Source organism: Notamacropus eugenii, chromosome 2 (assembly GCF_028372415.1).
Source record: "Notamacropus eugenii isolate mMacEug1 chromosome 2, mMacEug1.pri_v2, whole genome shotgun sequence".
Taxonomy (NCBI): domain Eukaryota; kingdom Metazoa; phylum Chordata; class Mammalia; order Diprotodontia; family Macropodidae; genus Notamacropus; species Notamacropus eugenii.
The window spans coordinates 316585271-316611300 of NC_092873.1; the positions used below are offsets into that span (position 1 = coordinate 316585271).

Genomic DNA, 26030 nt, shown 5'->3' on the forward strand with positions numbered 1-26030 from the left:
TTATAGTCCTGGCAACTATTGACTGAATTTTCATGTTGAACAAAATGAACCATTGACCATTCAACCTTTATTGAATTGTTTTCTTCTCTTCATCCAGATTGTTTTCTGTCTGTATTTAAGGCATTTTCTATAAGTTAGCTATTTCTTAGAAATAACTAGAAGCATTAGCTATATGTGTAATATATGATCATACTCCCAAATGACTTGAGCCAGGAAAGAATTCACTTCATTTGAGTTCTTTGAAAGTTACTCTTTTAGACTTATTAGCTCCTCAAAGGCAGTGAGTTTTTAGTTTAGTTTTTATGCCCTCAGCGTCTATTTCACAGCTTTGCAGATACCCGGTGCTCAAAAACTTGTGTTGACTGACTGAAATTTCAATTCCCTTGCACTTTCAACTGAGGGCTCAAAATACACAACATGGGATGGGGCTTAACATGTCATAAAAAAATTAAGCTGTTAAAATATAAGGCTCCAGAATCAGTGATCTAATCTCCTTGTCAGGCATATCTGGTAGCATATGGGAGTGATCACTGAACTAAAGCCAGTAAGGGGAAGTAAATTTGGCAAATGGTTTGCCTGACACTAACTCAGCAGGACTGTTTTCTATCCCAAATGTAATCATCCTTTTAACAACTGTCATGAGCTACACAATGAGCTTGCTTTATCACCTTCCATATTCTTTGTTGCTGCTTATTTTTTATCTAAATCTATTATTTCATCTGTGTAAAGTACTCCTGGTACAGAAATTTTCTCCACCAATGCAGATTTGCAAGTCATCTGCAACCAACAGTCTTAGAGAGTTATGGAACTACTGAGAGGTTAAGTGATTGACCCACTATCTAGAATTTCAGGTTCCTTCTCTAAAGGGGTTCAATTAAGGTGATCTTTAAATTCCCCTTCAGCTCAAAAATCTCCTGACTCTGTATTTACTCTCCTTCAGATCCCTGAACTGTGCTGCCGCCAATAAACTGCAGCCATGAGTTCAGACGCTGATATGGCTGTTTTTGGGGAGGCCGCTCCTTACCTCAGAAAGTCTGAGAAGGAGCGGATTGAGGCCCAGAACAAGCCTTTTGATGCGAAGAACTCTGTCTTCGTTGTGGAGCCCAAGGAATCCTATGTGAAAAGTGTCATCCAGAGTAGGGAAGGGGGAAAGGTGACAGTGAAGACTGAAGCTGGAGCGGTAAGTAAGGGGGGAGGGAAGTGAAGACTGATAGACAGAGAGAAGAAGAAGAAGAAGAAAGAGGAACAGGAGAAGGAGAAGCAGAAGGAAAAGGAAAGAAGAAACAGAAAGATAGAGACACACAGAGATAGAGACAGAAACAGAGAAATAGAGAGACAGAAACAAAGAGACTGAGACATAGAAAAATAAAAGAGGCAGAAGAGACAGAGACAGAAACAACAGAGAAAAAGAGACTTGAAGGAGGAAGGAAGGAAGGAAGGAAGGAAGGAAGGAAGGAAGGAAGGAAGGAAGGAAGGAAGGAAGGAAGGAAGGAAGGAAGGAAGGAAGGAAAAGAAGAAGGGAAAGGAAAGGGAAGGGAAGGGAAGGAGAAAGATAGTAATCAGAGATAGAGACAGAAAGAAGAGACAGAGACATAGAGAGAAAGGAGAATGGAGCAGAAAGAGATACAAAGAGAAATACAACAGAAAGATAGATACAGAGAGGAGGAAGAGAAGGAGAGAGAGAGAGAGAGAGAGAGAGAGAGAGAGAGAGAGAGAGAGAGAGAACTTTTTTTCATCACCTTAGTTGATACCTGTTTGTTTTCCGTTTTGAGAGTTTTATTTTTGTTTTTATTTTTGGCCAGACTCTGACAGTAAAGGAAGATCAAGTTTTCTCCATGAACCCTCCCAAATATGACAAGATTGAGGACATGGCCATGATGACTCACTTGCATGAGCCTGCCGTCCTGTATAACCTCAAAGAGCGTTATGCAGCCTGGATGATCTATGTGAGTGCGCACCTGTGTTCTGTAGCAATTCGTTCGAACTTGGCATTAAGTGAAATTTAAAGAACTTTAATTTCAAAGTACTAACAATAGGTTCTGGGGATATAAATACAAAAGTAAAATAACCTCTGCCCTTAAGGAACTTACAATCTTAGTGTGGAAGCATAAACAAAATGTTTAAGTTATTGAAGTTTAGGAAACATGCCACCAGGTCACCCAGATCAATAATATCTAGGTCAATTAGTGAGCTAAATAATTGGTGAGCTAAAAATACACTGTGTAATTATCTCCCTTCTTCATACAGACCTACTCAGGGCTCTTCTGTGTCACTGTCAATCCCTACAAATGGCTGCCAGTGTATAATGCAGAGGTGGTAACTGCCTACAGGGGTAAAAAGCGTCAAGAGGCCCCTCCCCACATCTTCTCCATCTCTGACAACGCCTATCAGTTCATGTTAACTGGTGAGTGATTCAGTATTAACCAATCACCTTAAAGTATAGAAGAAATTTAATGAAAACATTAATAATATACTAGCAATGAAGAGCACAGCCAGGGTCAGTCTCTTAGAAGTAAAACATTCCCACAAAACAATAATAAATCAACAATAAATCATTGGGAAGTGTTTTCAGGATAAAATTCAATTCCAAAGATGAAGACAACAGTTCTTGAATGACTATCTTAATGCTCTAGTTAACTAGAGTTAAACTCAATTTAGCTAACCTAATTGAACTTCCAACCTGCTTTTCAATTATGCCAAAATATTTTAAATATTTCTTAAGAGCTTTATCTCTGTCAAAAGCAAAGTTTCAGGAAAGCAAATAGATGGATTATATGGGCAATTTTACTTAAGAATTTTCAAATATTATTGAATTAGAGACTGATGTCATAATATTATATTTAATTTAAGCTATCATCTTGGCAGGTGGTTGAATGAAACACGAAACTGGCATTTGCACTACAATCATCTGTATCCCCATTATATTTCACAGATTATTCCATGATCAGTAGTTTATATAAATATAAACTTCACCTGTTGAGGAAAGTTTTATGATCTACTTACTTTTAGAATTTTGTAAACCAAAGGAAACTCAAAATCACACGGCATATAATTTATTGGCTGTCATTTTAAGGAAATAAATTTTTTTGTTCAGATTTACTCCTTGTGGGAAGTAAATATTTAAAACTCTTGTTTTCTTTCTCACAGACCGGGAGAACCAGTCAATCTTGATCACGTATGTAGATATCCGACTGGAGGGTGAAGGTGGGGGTTAAGAATTGCTTTGCTTACAATTGTTTGAGAGTCTGATCATTTCTCTTACCTGGATTGACAGCGGAGAATCTGGTGCTGGAAAGACTGTCAACACCAAGCGTGTCATCCAGTACTTTGCAACAATTGCAGTGACTGGGGAAAAGAAGAAGGAAGAGACATCTGGAAAGATGCAGGTAAACCCTTCCTGACACTAAAGACAATAAGGAATGATGTAAAACCAGCATTGTAGGGTATATACAAAGGTCTGACGACAATCTTTCAGAAATGTAGCAGTTTGCTGATGCAGCTAATGATCCCAACCAGAGACTGTGACAGTAGCAAAGAACTAAAACTGTGAAAGTAGGACCAGTGAATGGAAATATTCAATAGAAAAGGTCTCACTTCGAGTATTCTTTTATTTCTTTATTCTTTTATTTATTCATAAAGTTAAATTCATTCAATAGACATTTGATCATTTTTTCTTGTGTAAAATATTGTTCTAGTACCAGAGAAGATATAAAACTTAGTTAAAATACTTTCCTTGACCACATTGACATTACAATCTAGTAACAGGATAGACATCGATCCAGTTAACACAAGTAAAAGACAAAGGGCAGAAGGTATCAGTGAATTATGAACACATGTTTTATCTTAGTTAAAAGTCCCGTTAAATTCCCTTCCTAGTCATGCTTAGAATCAGAAGAAACATGCAACATCAGCTAGATTAGAAGGCAAAAGTAGGGGATCAGGTGAGTCATTTCAACAAATTTCCCCTAAAGACACTCATCTCTTACTTTGTTTATTTTAAGGGGACCCTTGAAGATCAAATCATCAGTGCCAATCCCCTACTGGAGGCCTTCGGCAATGCCAAGACAGTGAGGAATGACAATTCTTCTCGCTTTGTAAGTTTCCACCTGTTCCTTTTCAATTATCGAGTATTAAGACTGTCACATCTATGTGATGTCAGCATTCCTTAATATAGCTCTCAGAAACGTAAAGAAATTCTGTATGCCCATTGACATGTAAAACAAAAAAAAACCTTTTTTGTATTTTTCCCTTTAAAGGGTAAATTCATTAGGATTCATTTTGGCACCACAGGGAAACTAGCTTCTGCTGATATTGAAACATGTAAGTGCTTTGAAAAGAGTAATCTAGCCTTTCTTTAAATCATTAAGTTAAAAATAATCTTCCTGTCTATTTTTCATACCTTCTTGTTTTCAATCTTTATATTTAAATTTATTTAATCTTTTTTTTCTTTTAAACACACTTTAGATCTATTAGAGAAGTCCAGAGTTACCTTCCAGCTCAAGGCTGAAAGAAGCTATCATATCTTTTATCAGATCACGTCCAACAAGAAGCCAGAGCTTATTGGTGAATAAATCTTTCTTGATCTATGTGTTAGAAGTGAATAATTTTTCAAATAATTTCTACTGCGATGTTTTATATAAAGGTCATAATTCTGTCTACATGTGCCCATTTGTGCAGAAATGCTTCTGATCACCACCAATCCATATGACTACGCATTTGTCAGTCAAGGGGAGATCACTGTTCCTAGCATTGATGACCAAGAAGAGTTAATGGCTACTGATGTAAGTAGCACAAAGGGGAAAACAAAAGAATCATTTTCATTTGTGCAATTCACTCAACTTTTATTTGTTCACCTATTTAAAAGAAATAGCAAATTGCGCATAATACATTTGCAGTTTGGTGTTCAATCATTTTTTATTATACTATGTTATGAACATGCTTGTTTTATCCCATAAATTAAAAATAATATAAATTTAAACATTTTTTTAAAAAAAATAGTGAATAGCTAATTGGACTCAGATCTTAGGGGTGCGTAGGTTCCAAATTCACTTCTGATTCATACTTCCTATGTGAAGGTGAGGAAATTATTTAACCTCTCAGCAACTCTTCAAATGATAAAGTTATAGAGTAAGAGTTAATCTTCACTGATAATTGGAGTTTCTTCATTAGAAATTCCTAATATCAAAGCAATCACAGGAATGGGATGAAAACAAAACAAAACAAAAATAATTAAGAACTTTTTTTAATTTTATTTTCCAGACCTGTAATTTCATGAGTATGAGAAATAACAATTTAGGAAACTCCCTCTGCCAATAAAAGATGGTATCTACTTTGTCATTCTGTTTTAGAGAGTTGCCTGGTGCACAAAAAGATTAGGTCAAATTAACTAAACCCTGGGGAGACAAAAACAAAACATACAGTCTTAGCCTTCAAAGAACTTATATCGGGGCTAGCTTATGAAACTCTTTCAATGCCTTGGACTGGGATAATAGAGAGGAAAAAAACCCGAACTACTGGAGATTTGTATGAATAAAAAAGAGAAGCAAGAAAAATAATGGAGAAGCAGGAAATCTTTGCCTGTCATTGTTAAAGCAATCTTCAGGTGATGGAGTGACTCTCCCATCATAGTAATGGAGAGCTTCTACAGCTTTGACAATCTCCTTCATACATACATATCACATTTGCCCTGTATTATAGCCATTTGTGTTGCATGTTTGGTTCCTATTGTTTAATTGCAGATACTTTGAACGTAGGTCTGAATTATTTTTCTTTGAAGGTCCTCTGATACCTAGCCCAGTGCCTCACATGCTTAATAAATGTTTGTTAAATAGATTTGAAGACAATTTGCTTGTGGATAATTGAGTTTAGGGAATTTATTGTATTAAATCTTTTGTCAGAGTGCTATTGATATCCTGGGTTTCACTAATGATGAAAAGGTGGCCATTTACAAGCTAACAGGAGCTGTCATGCATTATGGTAACATGAAATTCAAGCAGAAGCAACGAGAGGAGCAGGCTGAGCCAGATGGCACAGAAGGTATTGATAACCCTAGATTGCATTTATGAATATTGGACTTGGTTAATAATAATCTAGTTGTGCCACAGAAATACATCTTGTCATTGTACGTTGTAGCATTGTAGTGCTAAGCATAAGGAAGACATAATAAATAGCTGTTAATGGAGTAAATGTTCCAGCAACATGGCCAAGGATCAGTCCCTGTCATACACATCATATAAAATGAACATGACTCAGTTCTCTCCACATAAATTCAATTCTCTCCACTGCCCTCTAGTTTTCCTTTGACTCTAGCCTGTGTTCTCTTTTGTATCCAGTGGTTAGTTTGTCCAAATTAGTTATTCTTCCCAGACATCAGATTCCTCACCTATAAAATGAGGATATCATGTTTGATTATCTCAGGTCCCTTCTAGTTATATAACATTCTGTCAGTCTGTGACTGTAATAGAGAGTTGCTTTCAAACCACAGGATGTCTGACAAAAGGGAGGTATGCCCATTTGGACTCATCAACATAGAATACAGCCTCCTCTGAGCGCTGAAGGGCCAGATGTGCAAGCATCGAAAATGTCATCTGTACATGCCTACTATTTTTTCATGCACTTGAGTCTTTTTCTGAGTGTGTGGGTATATGGTACACAAGAAGTAATGAGCCACTTCTATGATGTCACATTGGTATTTCTCAAAATAATGCCACTCTGCTGTCAAGATATTTACAGCATCCATTTTCCCATTGTAAAAATACTATACATTAAGTTAGGAGAGAAGCCAGAGATAAATAAATTTCCCTTCATAATAACTGTCCTAATTTACAAAGTCATCCTCTATCTCACTAGAGGAAAAAAATACCAGAAAAGGGGCAGAGGAACAGGAGGAAATCTGTGCATCATTTTCTGATAGTCTGTATTTAGCAAGTGAGCACTTTATCCAATATACTTTGTTCATGTGTGTGTGGTGCATGTATATGTATACATGTGCTAATGTGAAAAATTCCTATTTACTTATTGATGTTATTATTCATCTGTAGTCTATTAGCCAATCTAGATTAATTTGATCAAAATTGATTTGATCCTCTTCAACAAATGGGCAAAAAAATAAACTAATTTCCCTCAGAGCTAGTACATTAAAATCAAGGTGCCTTGAACTTTTATATCACTATTACTCAATGTTAACAATGACAACAATAAACATATATTCAGTGCTTATTGCACAAAAAGCAGTGTGCTAGGTGTTGGAGAAAAAAACAAAAAAATAAACACTGTAACAGTTCTGGGCCTCGTTCCCTTTCACATGGACTATTTAAATCAATAGCCTCCGAATGGATCTCCTGGCTTACAGTACTTCTTCAGTACTTCCAATACTTGTCCGGTCCATTCATTCATACATTGCTACCAAAGGTTTTTTTGTTTTGCTTTGTTTTTTTAAGTGCAGAACTGACCACATCATTTTCATGTGAACTTCATTTATTCTCTATTGTTCTTCTAATAAAATGTAAACTCCTTTGTTTAGCTTTTACAGTTCTTTACAACTTTGTCCCAATCTTTCTTTCTGGACATTGGAATTACTCCCCCTTCCACTCTCTGTAATCCAATCCAAATGGCCTTTTCTTAGTTCCTCACATTCTTGTGCTCCATCTCCTATCTTTGTGCCTTTGCTGCTCTTTCTGGAATGTTTACCTCCTTATCTCCGCCCATTAGAATCCCTACCTTCCTTCAAAATTCAACTTAAGTACCACTTTCTAAATAAGGCCTTCCATGGTCCCCAGCTGCTAGCTCCATCCCCATCCCCAATCCCTCATTCAAATGACCTTGTATTTGCATAAATATTTTGTGTGTTCACTCGTGCTGGAGAAGGAAATGGCAAAGCACTCCAGTATCTTTGCCCCAAAAAAACCAGAATAAAAACAACACAAACCAAACAGGGTCATAACGTGACTAATAAGCTAAATAACAAAAAAGGTGCTTTAAAAATGCTTGTTAAGTGACTGATATAGTCCCTTTACTGTGGAACTTACAGTCTAGTAAGGGAACAAGACATTAACATAGTTAATGCATCACAGTCGACCACCAACATTTTTGGTCTATAGACCACTTTCACAGGTAAAAGATTTTTCAAACTATATATTCCAAATGGCCACTGTAAAAATTAATCAACAAAATTCATAAGACCAAATCCCTAGTGAGAAAACATCTTTGTAAATGAATTCTTGTCAGAATCAAAGACTGTGGAATTAGAAGCATCAGTATCACAAGGGGCCATGTTGTAAACTACTCTTGGAGAGTCACTGCTTGTTCACCCCCATGTTTCTCTCAGAAATTTTAGATCAATTTGATTTTTCTGAGCTATGATACCCTTGTTCTTCTCTCTGTGCTTTTATAGTGGCTGATAAGGCTGCCTACCTCCAAAGTCTGAATTCTGCTGATCTCCTTAAAGCTCTTTGCTTCCCTAGAGTGAAGGTCGGCAATGAATATGTCACCAAAGGTCAGACTGTGCAGCAGGTAAATATGGTTAAAGTCACTTAATTCAAATCAACCAAAGGAAACTCAAGGGTTTGTTTTTTTCTCTGACTTCCAGAACTATTCTATTCTTTTTAAAGGTATACAATGCTGTAGGTGCTCTGGCTAAAGCTGTGTATGAGAAAATGTTTCTGTGGATGGTCACTCGCATCAACCAGCAGCTGGACACCAAGCAGCCCAGACAGTACTTCATTGGAGTCCTGGACATTGCTGGCTTCGAGATCTTTGATGTAAGTTGTTAGAGGAAACAAAACGTTAAATGGAGAAATCTACATAATTTGCTTTTCTTCGACTTGACTTGTTTTTTCCAATCACTCAGAGTGTTTTGTACTTGACACACTCAGTTCAACAGCTTCGAGCAACTGTGCATCAACTTCACCAATGAGAAACTGCAACAATTCTTCAACCACCACATGTTTGTGCTGGAGCAGGAGGAGTACAAGAAGGAAGGGATTGAGTGGGAGTTCATTGACTTTGGGATGGACCTGGCTGCTTGCATTGAGCTCATTGAGAAGGTGTGTATACATTTTCCATTACTCAAAGTGTTATAGAAAAAGTTTAATTTTTTTTAAATTCAAGAATTTTCAACACTCCTATAATTAATTGCTTCCTCATCTCTTGGAGTTGGAAGCCTTGATATGCCATTCTCTGTGTGAGTTTATTATCATACTTGGAGCATTTCTTGCCTCTAGGTCATTTACAAATAAACAGATCTCAACATGGATTGCTAGGATTTCTTCCATTCATGCTTTTAAGAAAAGTGCCTTTTTATCCTTCTTTTAATTCAAAGGGGTGCAGTTTCCTATTCTAAGCAAAATCAAACATTGTTTCAATTTTTAAAAAAAAGTCTTTGGTGTAGCATATTGCCAATTTTTAAAAATATTAATTGTTTTCTCCTTTAATAAAAATTTGATTACTCCTTAAAATGCTAATTTCATCAGTAAAGCATCATCTTTTCTCACTAAAACAATGTTGCATTTCTCCCAATAGAGTATGTTCAATGATCTTTCCTTTCTATATATTCTAACATCTCATATGGAATTGAAGTCTATCACTTAGTAATTTTTGGGTTCCTTTTATCAAACTTTACTTTTGGATAAGAATTATTCCAAATCACTAATAACTTGAAGCAGGGACTGTTAATAATGAAAGGCTATGTATTTTGAATCTCATAATTTTGTCCTTGAGTTCCTTGGATATTATCCATTCCTGTTTCATTATCTCAAAAGAATTGACAGTATTTGTATGGGTATGAGGCTTTAACCTGTTGAATTGGATTAAATTAGATTACATTATATATACATTCCTCTTTTCACCTTGATAAAGTATCTGTAAAAATCCAAACACAAATGGTGTCCCAAGAGGAGAACTCTCTTCTTGGCTTAAGTACTATTGTTGTAGGCACTTATTCTAAATTCAGCACCCTCTAAGTTCAAGTCTGATGTTGAGACAAAATGATATACTCACAAGTCACTGAATATCTAACAAAGGAGGAAATTTACTTTAACCTGACACAAGGATATGCAAGGATATGCCATACAATGGCACTTATCTTCTGTAGAAGTTAAGCAGCCCCCTTCACCTCCATTTGGAAATAGATCTGGTCAGTTAGTCATCAGGGCATAGAAACTGGTGATCTCAACATAACTGTATACATTGATAATTAAAGAACAGGAATTCTTATGAAGGAAATAATGTTTTATATCTTTTCAACGACTCTGCTGGTTTTTAAGACCAGCACAGAGATCGTGTTATTATAGCCATTGGCTTAGATATTTCTTTTGCTCTGGTCTTTTGAATCAATCATGTTGTCTAATAATTTAATTTGAATAGAAAACTAAAAGATAAAATTATAATCATGTTTCACTATATGGAGTCATAGTTGCATAAGCACATAGAGCATTTTTTTAAAATAGCATAAGATGCATTAGAAAAGATACATTGGATATATTAGAAAAGGAAGCTTTTCTTCATCATATAACTTTTCTTTTTATCTGATTTAGGCATCTCATTATTGTTATTATGGTCAGAATGGAATATAGTTTTTATACATAAAAATGTGCAGAAGAGTGAGAGTTAAGCTATGAAACAGTATTTATATCAACCCAAATTCATTCTGAATGTGAAGTTAGCTGCATGAGGAACTATTACATATTCCTACTTCATACCAAATCATTACAGAAAACACATTTCCAGCATATCTCTAACATATATGATAATGGCTTTATGTTTCAGCATTTGAAGTTGCAAAGTAGAAATGGTTTCATTTATTTATCATTACATATATACTTCTGAAAAGCTGTTTTTACTGGGCTACAAAATTTTCATGTACAATTGAAGTAGCAATTCCTGGGAGAATATAACTATGTATCTCTTCCCTATCCTTAGCCAATGGGCATTTTCTCCATCCTAGAAGAAGAGTGTATGTTCCCCAAGGCAACAGACACTTCTTTCAAGAACAAGCTGTATGAGCAGCATTTGGGAAAATCCAACAACTTCCAGAAACCCAAGCCTGCCAAAGGGAAGGCTGAGGCTCACTTCTCCCTCGTGCACTATGCTGGCACTGTGGACTACAACATTGCAGGCTGGCTAGACAAGAACAAGGACCCCCTGAATGAAACTGTGGTTGGGCTCTACCAGAAATCCGCAATGAAGACTCTGGCCCTCCTCTTTTCTGGAGGACCTGGTGCTGAAGGTAATTTTTCCTAGTGCCAGGGATCCTTAACCATTTTTGCATCATGGACCCCTTTGACAGTCTGGTGAAATCTGTGGTTCCCTTTCAGAATAATATTTTATGTACATAAAATACATGGGACTACAATGGAAACTTTATTTAAATAATTATCAAAATATTTTCAGTAGCAACAAGTTCATAAACCTCAGTTAAAAACGTATTTGGAGTTAAGTATCTGAACACTATAGCTAAATACCACCTCCAGGTAACAGGCCTGTTTTGCTTAGGGTGGGCAGGCCCCTTCTCTATGCCTCCTCTTCTTATTATTTTCTTTGAGATTTATTTTTGATTTATTTATTTTGTTCTGATTTATCCTGGGAATCTCTTTTAATGAAATTATACTCTCTTAGCCTACTGATATGAATAATAATTGAAAGAGGTGGGACATGGATACAAAAAGAATAGTAATGTCAATAAAGCCAGATTTTAAGGGCCAAAAGGAATTTGGGCAGGAATAATTTTAAAAATGATAAGTGATAATATATAATTTTTTTTGTTTCTTTTTGTTTCTCAGAGGGAGGTGGCGGTGGTAAGAAGGGAAAGAAGAAGGGTTCTTCCTTCCAGACTGTGTCAGCTCTTTTTAGGGTATGATATAATCTTTAAATCTATGGTAAGATATAAAAAAAGAGTTATACATGAACAGATCTAGAAAGTCTCTAAGGGAGAATTTAAACCTAAATAAATCCCGAAGATTTAATCAATCTACAAATACCTATTAAATCACTTACCCAGTATATCCTACAAATATATTGTAACAAAAGACAAATTTCCTCTAAATCTAAAACTCAAAAGACCTTTTTACCTCATTGAAGGAATTTAAGATTGAGCTAAAACCAGCTTTCACATTCAGCTTCTTCACTCAGTTATGTCAGTTGCACATAACCAAAGGCTTAATTCAAATTTTCTCCAAATGTTAGTACTTGGAATAAATTTTACCTGGTTTTGGATAGAGACTTAAAGGAGTACATTATTAAAATGTCCCTACAGTCTGTCTGCTTTCATTTCCCTGGTGTTTTCCAGGGTTTTTTAATTTATTATTTTCAAAGTTAGTTATCTTACTATCAACAAGTCAAATCCATTCTCCAGATAGCTGCCAAAGTGATTTTCTGAAAGCGTAGGTCCGACTATGTCACTCATCTACTCCAAAAAAAAAAAAGGTGCCCTATCACCTCCAGGATCAAATTTAAAATTCTCTGGTAAAAGCTCTTCAAAACCTGACTCCTTCCTACCCTTCCAGTCTTCTTACACTTTACTCCCACGCACTCTATATTCCAGAGACACTAACTTAAGTTCTAGTACGACATGTCCATCTCCCCATCTTCATGTCTATGCACTGGCTATCCCCCATTTCTGGAGTTTTCTCCCTCCAGTATCTGTCTCTTGACTTCTTTTACATGTTATTTCAAATAACGTCTTCTGCAAGAAGCCTTTTTCAGTCCCCCACAATATTAGTATTTTGTTCACTATGATATTTGTTCAAATTTACTCTGAATTTTTCTTGTTTGTACATAGTTATTTACATGTTATCTCCCACATTAGGTCATAATCTCCTTGAGAACAATTACTGGCTTTGCCTTTCTTTGTATCCCTAATACTATATTACCTAGCACATAGTAAGGGATTATAAATGGTTGTTGACTGACTGACAGACTGATGCTACATCCTGTCATGGAGATGACCTCCTTCTCTAGAAGACTATGCCAATAAAAATTCCAGCTCTCCCAGGCCCTGTCTAACCTAAAAAGCTTTAGTAGTGATGGACCATGTGCCTGTTGCTTGGAAGACAAGCCTATGTAAATTTGATGGCTTTCATTAGCAGAAGATTAACCCCAATCTGATTAGTTTTTCTTGGCCACAGCAACTCATAAAGACTTTCTACTAAAGCATGGAAGACTTGAGATCTACTTTGGTAGAGGAAGAATCCACACCAAATGGAATCTTAGATTTTTTTGAAGTATTGAAGTGAGATAGGACACTGATAAGGTTTTCAAGTAGCAACAAGAGGCAATTATTAACATCTTTTATATGGTTTTATAGGAGAATTTAAATAAGCTGATGACCAACCTTAGAAGCACTCACCCTCATTTTGTACGGTGTATCATTCCCAATGAAACTAAAACACCTGGTAAGAAACTGGTGGTCAATTAGGTGCCATTGTCTTTACTTTGATTTTTTAAGTAAAATTTATAAGCTTTGGGGTTGTTTTTTTCAGGTGCCATGGAACATGAACTTGTCCTGCATCAGCTAAGGTGTAATGGTGTGCTAGAAGGAATCAGAATCTGCCGGAAAGGATTCCCAAGCAGAATCCTTTATGCTGACTTCAAACAACGGTAAGGCCCTCCCTATTATCATTTTCACCTTTCGATATAATATCATCTGTATTCTACACAGCTATTATTTTCAATTCTTCAACAACAAAACATTAAATATTATCATTTGAAAAATCATCTGAAGAGGGAAACGTTCTGGGTAATTAATAGCAGAGGAAATTTATTTTTCTGGCTACATCAAAGAAACATCCTGATCTAGATGGTATTCTATTTGATGGGAAATGATACTATGTTGTTCATTCATTCATTTAGGTAGTTAGTTGTCCATCTATTTATTTTTTCACTAGTTTATTTGTTTATTTTTGAGATTGTCTTTCTATCTTGACCAGTGTGAAAGTGCAACAGCTATCACACACCCAATCTCACTGCTGATTGGCATAGGATTTTTGACCTCTATTTCTGGCCTACGCTGGTTCACCCTGCCTTTTGACTCCCAGGGGCTCATTATATTTGTTAATCTTAGTGCAGAATCCTGATTGACTTGGTCAGCTTCTGATAAGAACTCCTGAACTCAAGTAATCCACCAGTCTAAGCCTCCTCCAGTAGTACAGCCTACCCTGGGTTCATTAAAAAAAAAAAAATCAGTACCTTTTGTTTATATATCATCTCCATTTCCCAGTATATCCCTTCCTCCTCCAATACATAGAGAGCCATTACTTAAAGAATAAAAAAGAGAGAAAAAATAGTTCATCAAATCTAACTAGTATATCAGCAAAGTCCAATAATATATGCAATGTTCTATGCCCACAGTCTCCCAGCTCTGCAAAGAAAGGGGAGAGGTGTGCGCATTCTTAGATCTCTTCTTTAGGGCCAAGTTTGGTTACTACAATTACAGTGTTTAAGTTTTGATTTTCTTGAATTCACATAATTTGTGATTATTCTGATGAGGCTACAACGGTTGCATCACTTTTTTTAATGAAGAAAATATCTTGCTATTCTTTTTATTATAATAGATACAAGGTTTTAAATGCAAGTGCTATTCCAGAGGGACAGTTCATTGATAGCAAGAAGGCTTCTGAGAAACTTCTTGGATCCATTGATATTGACCACACCCAGTATAAATTTGGGCACACCAAGGTACCACTAACCACAATTTTCACCTTGAACAATTACTTTCCATTTGAAATTTCAAATGAAAATTATCAAATTTAACTTTTCTTTTGCCAAGGTCTTCTTTAAAGCTGGTCTTCTGGGAACCCTAGAGGAGATGCGAGATGACAAATTAGCTCAACTCATCACACGCACTCAAGCCATGTGTAGAGGCTACCTGATGAGAGTAGAATTCAAGAAAATGGTGGAAAGGAGGTGAGGTCTATATTAACATTTCACAGTGCCTATATTTTCTTTCCTTTTAATTGAATCTGTTAAACCATATCCTTAATTAACCAATAGATAAGTATTTATTAAATGTCTTTTTTTTCCAGGAACTATAGTAGGTGCTTATTATACAGATACAAAAGTGAGAAAGTTCCTATACTTTTTAAATGCATTTTCATTTACAGAGAGTCCATCTTCTGCATCCAGTACAATGTCCGTGCCTTCATGAATGTCAAGCACTGGCCTTGGATGAAGCTGTATTTCAAAATCAAGCCCCTGCTCAAAAGTGCAGAGACAGAAAAGGAGATGGCTAACATGAAGGAAGAGTTTGAGAAAACCAAAGAAGATCTCGCCAAGTCTGAGGCAAAGAGAAAGGAACTGGAAGAAAAGATGGTAGCCCTGACACAAGAGAAAAATGATCTCCTTCTCCAAGTGCAATCTGTGAGTGTCCTGTAATAGTTGTTCTGCAACAATTAGTTTGTTTAATAATAGCAATTAGTTTGTTTAATAATAGCAATCATTCAGTCATTGTTAGATATCTGTAATCATGTGTCATTCTACCACTTCCATCTAAGACATGAGATTTTTAAAAATAGTTTTAGAAAGCTATAAACTTTATTGTATAGTGCGCAGGAAAAGGCATTGGTTGTAAAAGCAGAAGGTGCAAGTTTCACTCCATGATCTGGTATTTACTAGCTTTGTAACTCTGACAAAATTACCCCATGTGCCTCAGTTTCCTCATCTGTAAAATGGAGGTGATAATTGCATTGGCTACCTCACAAACTTTCTGTAGAAAGTATTTTGTAAACCTTTAAGTGCTATGTATATGTGAATTGTTATTTCAGCTCAATTTTCAAAAATACCTGGAGCAACCCTTAAAAGCAAAAGGCAGACACTTCCTAAATCATTTTTATATGTATATATGGTTCATTCAATGTAAATTTACAATATACATATCTATAAAAATCTATTAAAAATCAAAGAACATATTGTACATATACATATATATGCATACCCATGCATATGTAATATATGTATGTGTGTGCATTTATGTGCATGTGTGTGTGGTGTATGTATAGCTATGTATGTATATATTCCTGGAAAATTTTTTTTGTCCTGTCTTCCCAGAACCTGCTGTTAGACTGGACAGGGCTAAAGTTTCCTTAGGGATTTTTGGGGGGAGGGGGCATAAATCAGAAGTACTTTGTCGTCATCGGGACAAAAAGTGAGCTGAAAGTTACACATACTACTCTTAGCAATGGTTAATTGAAGAAGAGGGAATTACTATGTTCTTCTATAACCATTGAGCTTTCTTTCCCCCCCTTCTACATCTCCCTTCCAATTTCTTTGGGTATTTGCACTGATTTTCCATTAGCAGTTAACAGTGGTATCTGCAATGTAATAAATTTAACTTATAAACTTATAAAAAATATAAACTTATATACCTCCAATATACAAGGAATTGTTGGATCTGGGCCAATAGCTACTGTTTGCTTCTTTTCTTTGAATAGACGTGTTTAGAGCCTAAATCCTAGACTTAAAAGGAAACGAAAACAAAATAAATCACACTGAAAATTATTTTGTATTCTCTTTCCTACCTGTCTTCTCTTCTTCAAGTTTTCTTTTGTGAATAGTTTAGGCACAATGGTATTTCACACCTAAAGTTACCAATGCCCTTTCTTATTTAAAACATTCTCCTTGCAAATTAAGGATGCTAGGAGACCAGTATACAAGTGATAACACAAAGGATCACATATTGTTTACCTTTGCTAAGTACCTATTTCATATTTAAAATATTTGAGGGAAATATGAATAAATATGGTAGCTTATGGTGTTCCTTGAAAATCTATATTCCTATTTAGGGACTACTTGGAGCAAAATTTTGAAGTAGGTGAATTCTGGTTTTGTCATACATCTGCTTTACAGCTCCTTTTCCCCTGCCCTTTTTGCATCTTCCACACTCCAAGGTTGTTCTGAGACCAAAATCAGATAATTGACATGAAAGGAATTTTTAAATGATAAAAGCATAATAGAACTTCAGGGCACTATTATGCAAAATCAACCAGTAGATGAATTTTTAACTGGTCACTTAGATGAACCAGTCAATTCAGTTAGCACATAAAAACTCCCAAACTGGTTCATTCTTGACCTTTTCTGTTTTCTGGACAAGTTACTCTTTGTAGATGTGGGGAGGTAGCTTTAGAAAACTAAAATGCTTTTTTTCCCCTTACCCTAGGAAGCAGAAGGTTTGGCCGATGCTGAGGAGAGATGTGACCAGCTAATCAAAACTAAAATCCAACTTGAGGCTAAAATCAAGGAAGTGACTGAAAGAGCTGAGGATGAGGAGGAGATCAATGCTGAACTGACAGCCAAGAAGAGGAAACTGGAGGATGAATGTTCAGAACTCAAGAAAGACATTGATGACCTTGAGCTAACACTAGCTAAAGTGGAAAAAGAGAAACATGCTACAGAGAACAAGGTACAAATAATGCCCATGAAAATGAAATAATTTACATTATGCATATGTTATGTACAAGTATGACACAAAGCAAAATAATACAAAAATCTTTTCTCTCATAAAGGTGAAAAACCTCACAGAGGAGATGGCAGGGCTGGATGAAAACATTGCTAAGCTCACCAAAGAGAAGAAAGCCCTCCAAGAGGCCCATCAGCAGACCCTGGATGACCTGCAGGCAGAGGAGGACAAAGTGAATACACTGACTAAAGCCAAAACAAAATTGGAACAACAAGTGGATGATGTAAGTGCAAAAACACAGAGACCTAGAGTTTTTTTTTATACTGATTGACTCATAGAATTTTAAAGCTGGAAATAAAAAAAATATAATTTCCTTCTTTTATATAAAATAAACTGTTTTTATATTGAAGGAATAATGGTACTACATTCATGAAAATTTGAACATAACTGATTTTCCACTAATGATTCTTATTATTTTAAAATTTGAAGTTGGTGTCGCTTAAAATTTTCCATCTCACTGCATATAGATAGGTGACAAAGGATTCATACTCTAAGAAATCAAATTAATAAAATACATTTAAAAATTCAGCTTGAAGGATCCTTGGAACAAGAAAAGAAACTTCGTATGGACCTGGAGAGAGCAAAGAGGAAACTAGAAGGTGACCTAAAATTGGCCCAAGAATCCACAATGGATATCGAAAATGACAAAGCACAGCTTGATGAAAAGTTAAAAAAGTAGGTACAAGTAGAGCATAATTCCATTGCCACATGTTTGTGATAAAAACATTGGTGGAAAAAAAATATGTCCCAAGAAGAATTAAAATAGACACTGGAAAAGTTTTACAAGGCGCAATTGACTTAGAAGGTGTCACTTAGCCCTGTTTTCCAAAATCTGTATTACAGAGGGATTCTAATGTTTAATTTTTAAAAGTAAAGGGAAATTTATGGAACTATGGTTTCTGACATGTATTGTTTTTCTAAAAGGAAAGAGTTTGAAATGAGCAACCTGCAAAGCAAAATTGAAGATGAACAAGCATTGGCTATGCAGCTGCAGAAGAAAATAAAGGAGTTGCAGGTAAAAAATCATCACTTCCCTGCATTCTAGCCTTCAGAGAATCAGTCACTGACAGGAAGGGGCTGATGGATCTGTTTTCCCCTATTACCAGGCCCGCATTGAAGAACTGGAGGAGGAAATTGAGGCAGAACGCGCCTCTCGGGCTAAAGCTGAGAAGCAGCGATCCGATCTGTCCAGGGAACTCGAGGAGATCAGCGAGCGCCTGGAAGAAGCTGGCGGGGCGACTTCAGCTCAGATTGAGATGAACAAGAAGCGAGAGGCTGAATTCCAGAAGATGCGCAGGGACCTCGAAGAGGCCACCCTGCAGCATGAAGCCACAGCAGCTGCTCTCCGTAAGAAGCACGCAGACAGTGTCGCTGAGCTTGGGGAACAAATCGACAACCTGCAGAGGGTCAAGCAGAAACTGGAGAAGGAGAAGAGCGAATTGAAGATGGAGATTGACGACCTTGCTAGTAACATGGAGTCTGTCTCTAAAGCCAAGGTACTGTGGTCTACTGTAAAAATCATCCCTTCCTATTTGTTTGCAAGGAAAAATTGAAAGCAAAAGTCTATTTTTTACTGTCCTATATATTAAATGTTTAGGAATATAAGATTCATATCTAGAAGAGACCTTAGAGACCATCTAGTCCAACCCGCTCATTTGGCACATGAGAAAGTGGCATTTTTGCTGACTATATATTGCTAGTATCAAGAAGAATAAACTAAGGCTGAACTTCATGCAGAAGAACTCTCAGTTGGCCAGTACTTCACAGAACATAAAGCGTTATCTCTAATAGTGAAAGCCATTGCTTATGTATCTTAATTAGAATTACTTAATTAGAAAGAGTTACATTCAGTCTTCCCACTTATCTAGTTGACCGATGGAAAATTACTTTGTTCTTTTTTTGTCTATGTATAAGATATGATGGTGAAATAAGCCTCATGTGAAAATAATTCTCATGACTTTAGGCACATCCCTTATAATATATATTTCTAGTGATGCTAAATGTGTAAACCAGCTTGGAATTTTCTTTGATTTCAGAATTACAAATTAAGTTATGATTCCTTTTTTTGTGGGGGATTCGTTATTTCACAGGCAAATTTTGAAAAAATGTGCCGTACACTGGAAGACCAGCTTAGTGAAATAAAAAGCAAGGAGGAAGAGCAGCAACGTGTGATCAATGACCTGTCAGCTCAAAGGGCACGCTTACAAACAGAATCAGGTAATTACAGCCCAACACCTGTGTAAAGTGTGCCAGACTTCTTGTCATCAGAGGGACTGGGTTCAAATCCTGGCTCAGCCACTTACTACTTATAGAGTCTTGGACCAGTTACCCTCTCTGGGCTTCAGTTTCTTCAACTCTAAAATAAAAAGGTTAAATTTAAGGCCTCCTAAATCCTAACCCTGTTATCTTTCTGAAGATGGACAGAAGGAGAAGAAAATATCTCCTCTCTTTGCTATTTCTATCAAACACCAAACACCACTCAATCAGCTCTGCAACTAATTGCTTCTTCAAATTCATCTATGAAGCTTATATAACTGATAAATGTTCTCTATAATTAATCCGTCAAGAGCATCTAGTAAGGGCCTACTATGTGTCAGATATTGTCCTTGGGATACAACTACAAAAGTGAGATAGTTCCTGTACCCAGTGAGTTCATATTCTACTAGGGGGATAGGATGTGCTCATAGATAAAAAATACAAAATATAAATTAAATAAATATACAAGTGATTGGGGATAGGAGGGTCTCACTAACAACTGGGGGATCAAAAAAAGCTCCTTGAAGAAGCTAGAATTTGAGGTGAATCCTAGAAGGAGATACAGGTTCCAAGAGCAATATGGGGCAAACTCTGCAAAGGCACAGAAATGTGTGAATAATATATGCAATGTGTAAATTTTTATTATCTCAGTGCAAGTTAGGAAAAACAGACCCCTAGAAATTAAATAAGGCCAGTAGGACTTTAAAGAACTAAGTGTGTTATTCCAAATCTCCCAATGTCAAAGCAAGCAAATAACGACAAAGCAAGTATATAGATTTCCTTCCCAAGAAATATAAATGGTCGAAAAGCAACCTGCTTTATTTAATGTTAATATGATTCCATTTCACATGATACTTTTTCCTGGCTGGAAGTATTATATTTTTCTTATGTTGGGCTTCTGCAGGTGAATTTTCACGTCAGCTTGATGAGAAAGACTCATTAGTTTCTCAGCTGTCCAGAGGCAAACAAGCATTTACTCAACAAGTTGAAGAACTAAAGAGGCAGCTTGAAGAGGAGACTAAGGTGAAAATTTCGTTACTGAGGTTTTAAAATATGCCATCTCATTGAAGCTAATGGGAGAAATAGCATTGTCCAAGGTAAACATCACACATCTTATCGTTTGCATAGGCAAAAAATGCTCTGGCCCATGCCCTGCAGTCATCCCGCCATGATTGCGACTTGTTACGGGAACAATATGAGGAGGAGCAGGAAGCCAAGGCTGAGCTACAAAGGGCAATGTCCAAGGCCAACAGTGAGGTGGCCCAGTGGAGGACCAAATATGAGACAGATGCCATTCAGCGCACAGAGGAACTGGAGGAGGCCAAGTATGAGCTCTTGGTGAAGGGGCAAGAAATAGCAAAGATTAGGAAAACATATGGGAAAGAATAAAGGATTTAGAGCTTGGAAGAGTAAAAAATGTTTTACTGTCCATGACTTTGGCAATTCACATAAACCCTGGTTTCCTCATCTCTAGAATAGGGAATTAGACTAGATCATCTCTACAATTTTTTCAATGCTAAATCCTAGGGTGCCCTAGACTTTTGAGTGGGACAAGATCAGAGGTCATTAAAAGGTCAAATTCACAGTGGAATGTACAGGAAGGCAATTTGTGGCCACATCTTTCCTTCATAGACATTTCTAAAAGGGAATGGAGTTTATCAAAATCTATATCACTCTCTCCCACTCAATAAGTTCTTCTTCCTTTTTCAGATCACAATTAAAGGCTTTATCTTCTACAATACACACACATGTATATGCACACAATCAAATATCCACACAAATTACAAAGATCTCAGGGATTTGAAGAAATAAATGTTTAGCCTTCAAAATGTTGGATTCCCTTGTGCTAGATAGAAGGAGATAAGACCACTAGTAAGAAAGAAATTCTGAGGAAATAGATTGTCTTGAGAGAAAATTTTTTTTTAAAAGACTATCCATTTTGAGAAAATTATAGGAAAACAAATATTTTAAGATTAGCCTTGTAAAATTAAGTTTCATATTTCATTCTTTTCTTGGTCATTCACCTTATGAAACATGGATCTTTTTAGAAAGAAACTGGCCCAGCGCCTACAAGATGCTGAGGAACATGTGGAAGCTGTGAATTCCAAATGTGCTTCTCTGGAAAAGACCAAGCAGCGGCTGCAGAATGAAGTGGAAGACTTAATGATTGATGTAGAACGGGCCAATGCTGCCTGCACTGCTCTAGATAAAAAGCAAAGAAATTTTGACAAGGTAGTTTATAGAGAAGTTTCTATTTTGGGGGAAAGGTGCAAAACACATTGTTTTTGACCACAGAGAACATCTATTGATTGCTCTTTTAGGTGTTGTCAGAATGGAAGCAGAAATATGAGGAAACACAGGCTGAGCTTGAAGCTTCCCAGAAGGAGTCCCGGGCTCTCAGTACAGAGCTTTTCAAGATGAAGAATGCCTATGAAGAATCCTTGGATCACCTGGAAACCCTGAAGCGAGAGAACAAGAACTTGCAGCGTGGGTGCCTTTCATCTCTTTTACCTCTAAAATGCTAAAAAAAAAAAAAAAATCCTTTTAAACAATTATTACTCAATTGATTTTCTATTTTTATTACTCACCAACAGAGGAGATTTCCGACTTAACTGAGCAGATTGCAACAGGAGGGAAGCAGATCCATGAACTGGAGAAAATAAAGAAACAAATTGAGCAAGAAAAGGGGGAACTTCAAGCTGCTCTGGAGGAAGCCGAGGTATATGTCCATCAGTTAGGCAAACAAGCGATTATCAAGCACTACTTTGTATCAGTTGCTGTGTGATATAGATATGAAAATGAGCTGATCCCTGCTTCTAATAAATTTATATTCTACCAGGATAGAGAAACAAATTCTGTTTTTTCCTCCATCCATTTAGTAATCAACTAAAAAAGACATTGAAACTTAGCTTATCATATTAAAAAAAAACTTTTAGGTAGTATTCCAATACATGTCAGAAATATAGTCACAATAATTTCCAGAATGATAGAAATAAAATTCTACATCAAGATATATAGAGGAAATAACTGCTTTTAAAAAATCATTGTATTGTTTCAAAGCCCAACTGATTTTTTTTCCATTAAGGCTTCACTTGAACATGAAGAAGGAAAAATTCTGCGCATCCAACTTGAGTTAAACCAAGTGAAGTCTGAAATTGACAGGAGAATCGCTGAAAAGGATGAGGAAATTGATCAGCTAAAGAGGAACCACCTCAGAATTGTGGAGTCGATGCAGACCACACTGGATGCTGAGATCAGAAGCAGAAATGATGCTCTGAGGATAAAGAAGAAAATGGAAGGAGATCTGAATGAAATGGAAATCCAGCTGAACCATGCCAACCGTCAAGCTGCAGAGGCCCTAAGGAATCTGAGGAATACACAAGGTATCCTGAAGGTAAGTTGGGTTAAGTGTACAAGATCTTTTATGAAATCCTCCATGCAGTTTTTAACTTTTTCATTTTAAAATTTTATAAAGTTACTTTGTAAGTATGATCTTTAAAAATAATTTGGTAATGATTGGTAGATTTAAGATACAGTTTACTTTATTTGACTACAGTTTTCATTTTTCAGTGGTCCTAGGGCCTGAAATAAAAAAGCATTGAGTCTATTTGTACAACGTGGTTGTCCTAACCAGATTTAATTTAAAATTAGACTTGTAATTTGCTTCTGTCATACTTGGAATCTAAGTTGTAAAAAATTCTAAGTACATAATGACTTTGTAAAAACTGCTACATTTGCCTTAGCTTCCCTTTGACATGCAAACACAAGATGGTTGAGATGTCTGAAAATGATTCTCTTTTGACATATAGGACACTCAATTGCATTTGGATGATGCCATTAGAGGCCAAGACGACCTTAAGGAGCAGTTGGCAATGGTTGAGAGGAGAGCTAACTTGATGCAGGCTGAGATTGAAGAGCTAAGAGCTTCTCTAGAACAGACTGAGAGGAGCAGGAAGGTAGCTGAACAAGAACTTCTGGATGCCAGCGAGCGTGTACAACTCCTACACACCCAGGTGAGATTCATTGTTATCAATTTATCGGCAAGGATTCATTAAGCCCCTAGCACCTAACAGGTTTTTCCAAGGCACTGGAGATACAAAGACAAAAATTAAATAGCCCCCACCTTTAAGGGGCTCACCTTCTATCAGAGATTAAAAACATTTTCTAAAGATTGAAACAATTTTAGACATTATATCTAGCACCTGATGGGATGCAAACCTTGACTTTTAAAGTTCTAGAAAGAATACAGAAATGATGTAATAATACCTACCTGAGTTTTAAGTGCATTTAAGGACTTCTTATGATTTCAAACTACATAACAGGTATGTTGATTTAGGGCCTGGAGAATCGACTAATTCTAGGAATTGTCTATTTTTAGAAACAAAGGAAAAAGAACCCTTCCAACCACTCTAAAATTCTAGAATTAAAAGAAAAAAATTTTAAAATATAGAGCCAGGTGACTGAGGACACTGAGGCAAACAGAGTTTAGTCCCACTTGGTCTATGTTCAAAAATGTATGCCTATTATCTCTGATAGGAGTATTTCTCAATTATATATGCAAAGATTAATTTTAATTACATGTTATCAAAATTCACGATTGTGCTATATTTTTAAAATATTCTAACCAGAATACTAGCCTGATCAACACCAAAAAGAAGCTGGAAACAGACATTACTCAGATCCAGGGTGAGATGGAAGACTTGGTTCAGGAAGCCCGGAATGCAGAGGAGAAGGCCAAGAAGGCTATCACTGATGTGAGCAGAAAACACATTGATTTCCTTTCTGGATCTATTTATATGACTTCCTGACATTTATGGCTGTCTTGGTTTTCTTGCTAACCAGGCAGCCATGATGGCTGAGGAGCTGAAGAAGGAGCAGGACACCAGCGCTCATCTGGAGAGGATGAAGAAGAACATGGAACAGACCGTGAAGGACTTGCAGCACCGCCTGGATGAGGCTGAGCAGTTGGCCCTGAAAGGAGGGAAGAAGCAGATCCAGAAACTGGAGGCCAGAGTAACTAGCTTCAATATTAGATCTTTTCCAGCCTATTCCACTGGCTGGTTTTAGCATAAAATGTTGAAAACCAAATCAAATTAAACTTTGTCTTTTTCCCAGGTTCGTGAGCTTGAAAACGAGGTTGACACTGAACAGAAACGCAACGTTGAAGCTGTGAAGGGCCTACGTAAACATGAGAGACGAGTAAAGGAACTCACTTATCAGGTGCAGTTATCTACCACTCTATATAATTATATTCTCCCTTATCTTCCCCATTCCCTAGCCTTCCCCATGAAAATGAAAGATAAGAATAACTGTTGGGTTTGAAATGATGAAATTACCTATTCATCAAATCTTTCAGACTGAAGAAGACCGTAAGAATGTTCTCAGGCTTCAGGACCTAGTAGACAAATTACAATCCAAAGTGAAAGCATATAAGAGACAAGCTGAAGAGGCGGTGAGTATAGTTACTTGGATACCATTTGGCTAAAGCAAATATTTTTTTTTCTTCTATAGTCCTCCAGTGGTTACTGCATGACAAATCCCCACACCAACACATTGCCTCCAAGAAACTAGACAAGATTTAGATCTGGGTTCTTTTTCTTGTCTTTGCTGGCGTCATAACCGATCTTAAATTTGGGAAGGAAACCCCAAAATAACAAAATGAGGAAGAAGTATTCAGCTGATGTCCATAGCCAACATCCAGCAATATTTTCCTTCTTCCCCCCAAAAGAGAATCAGACATGCAGACTTCTCTTTTTCTGACCAATATGTCATATATTCTCAGGAGGAGCAGTCCAATATCAACCTCTCCAAATTCCGCAAGATCCAGCATGAGCTGGAGGAGGCAGAGGAACGGGCTGACATTGCTGAATCCCAGGTCAACAAGCTTCGGGTTAAGAGTCGAGAGGTCCACACAAAAGTTATAAGTGAAGAATGATCACATCTTGACGCTTCAATGTGACTGAAGAAATGAACATAATGTGAAATTCTTGGTCACTTTACTCTGTAATTATTGTCTACCCTGTCTTTAATGTCAAGGTAATAAAGCCTAAAGAGAAATTTCCAAATCAAAGTTGCATTTGTCTTCCTAAAATTACTTATATTACTATTATTATATTATGTTCAGTAATAATAACTCACATTTATGTAGTGCCTTGCATTTGGAAAGCATTTCTATATTATATCACTTGAACCAGTGACCATGTAACATAAGGGATATTATTATTCCATTTTACAGATTAGTGTACTGAGGCACAGGGAGATTAAATGACTTGTGTAGGGTTTCTGAAGTTTCAAATCCAAGTCTTACTGACTCCAACTCCAACACGCT

The 26030-nt window shown here is 36.6% G+C and overlaps 1 protein-coding gene across 1 annotated transcript; it reads left to right on the forward strand.

Annotated features, from left to right (window-relative positions):
• Positions 1–976: 976 nt before the first annotated feature.
• Positions 977–25767, forward strand: LOC140527849 (myosin-4). The gene is made up of 38 exons (XM_072645084.1): positions 977–1180; positions 1803–1946; positions 2248–2404; positions 3148–3175; positions 3275–3386; positions 4002–4094; positions 4257–4320; positions 4465–4563; positions 4678–4781; positions 5898–6036; positions 8393–8511; positions 8610–8759; positions 8874–9044; positions 10918–11224; positions 11778–11848; positions 13301–13388; positions 13476–13593; positions 14547–14670; positions 14762–14898; positions 15096–15351; positions 17147–17389; positions 17493–17669; positions 17976–18121; positions 18371–18461; positions 18553–18942; positions 19537–19663; positions 20607–20725; positions 20831–21027; positions 21751–21934; positions 22024–22189; positions 22297–22421; positions 22788–23096; positions 23512–23715; positions 24331–24456; positions 24545–24715; positions 24818–24922; positions 25059–25154; positions 25485–25767. Exons 1-38 carry the CDS (start codon positions 977–979, stop codon positions 25635–25637), a joined length of 5814 nt encoding a protein of 1937 aa, XP_072501185.1. The 3' UTR covers positions 25638–25767.
• Positions 25768–26030: the final 263 nt, after the last annotated feature.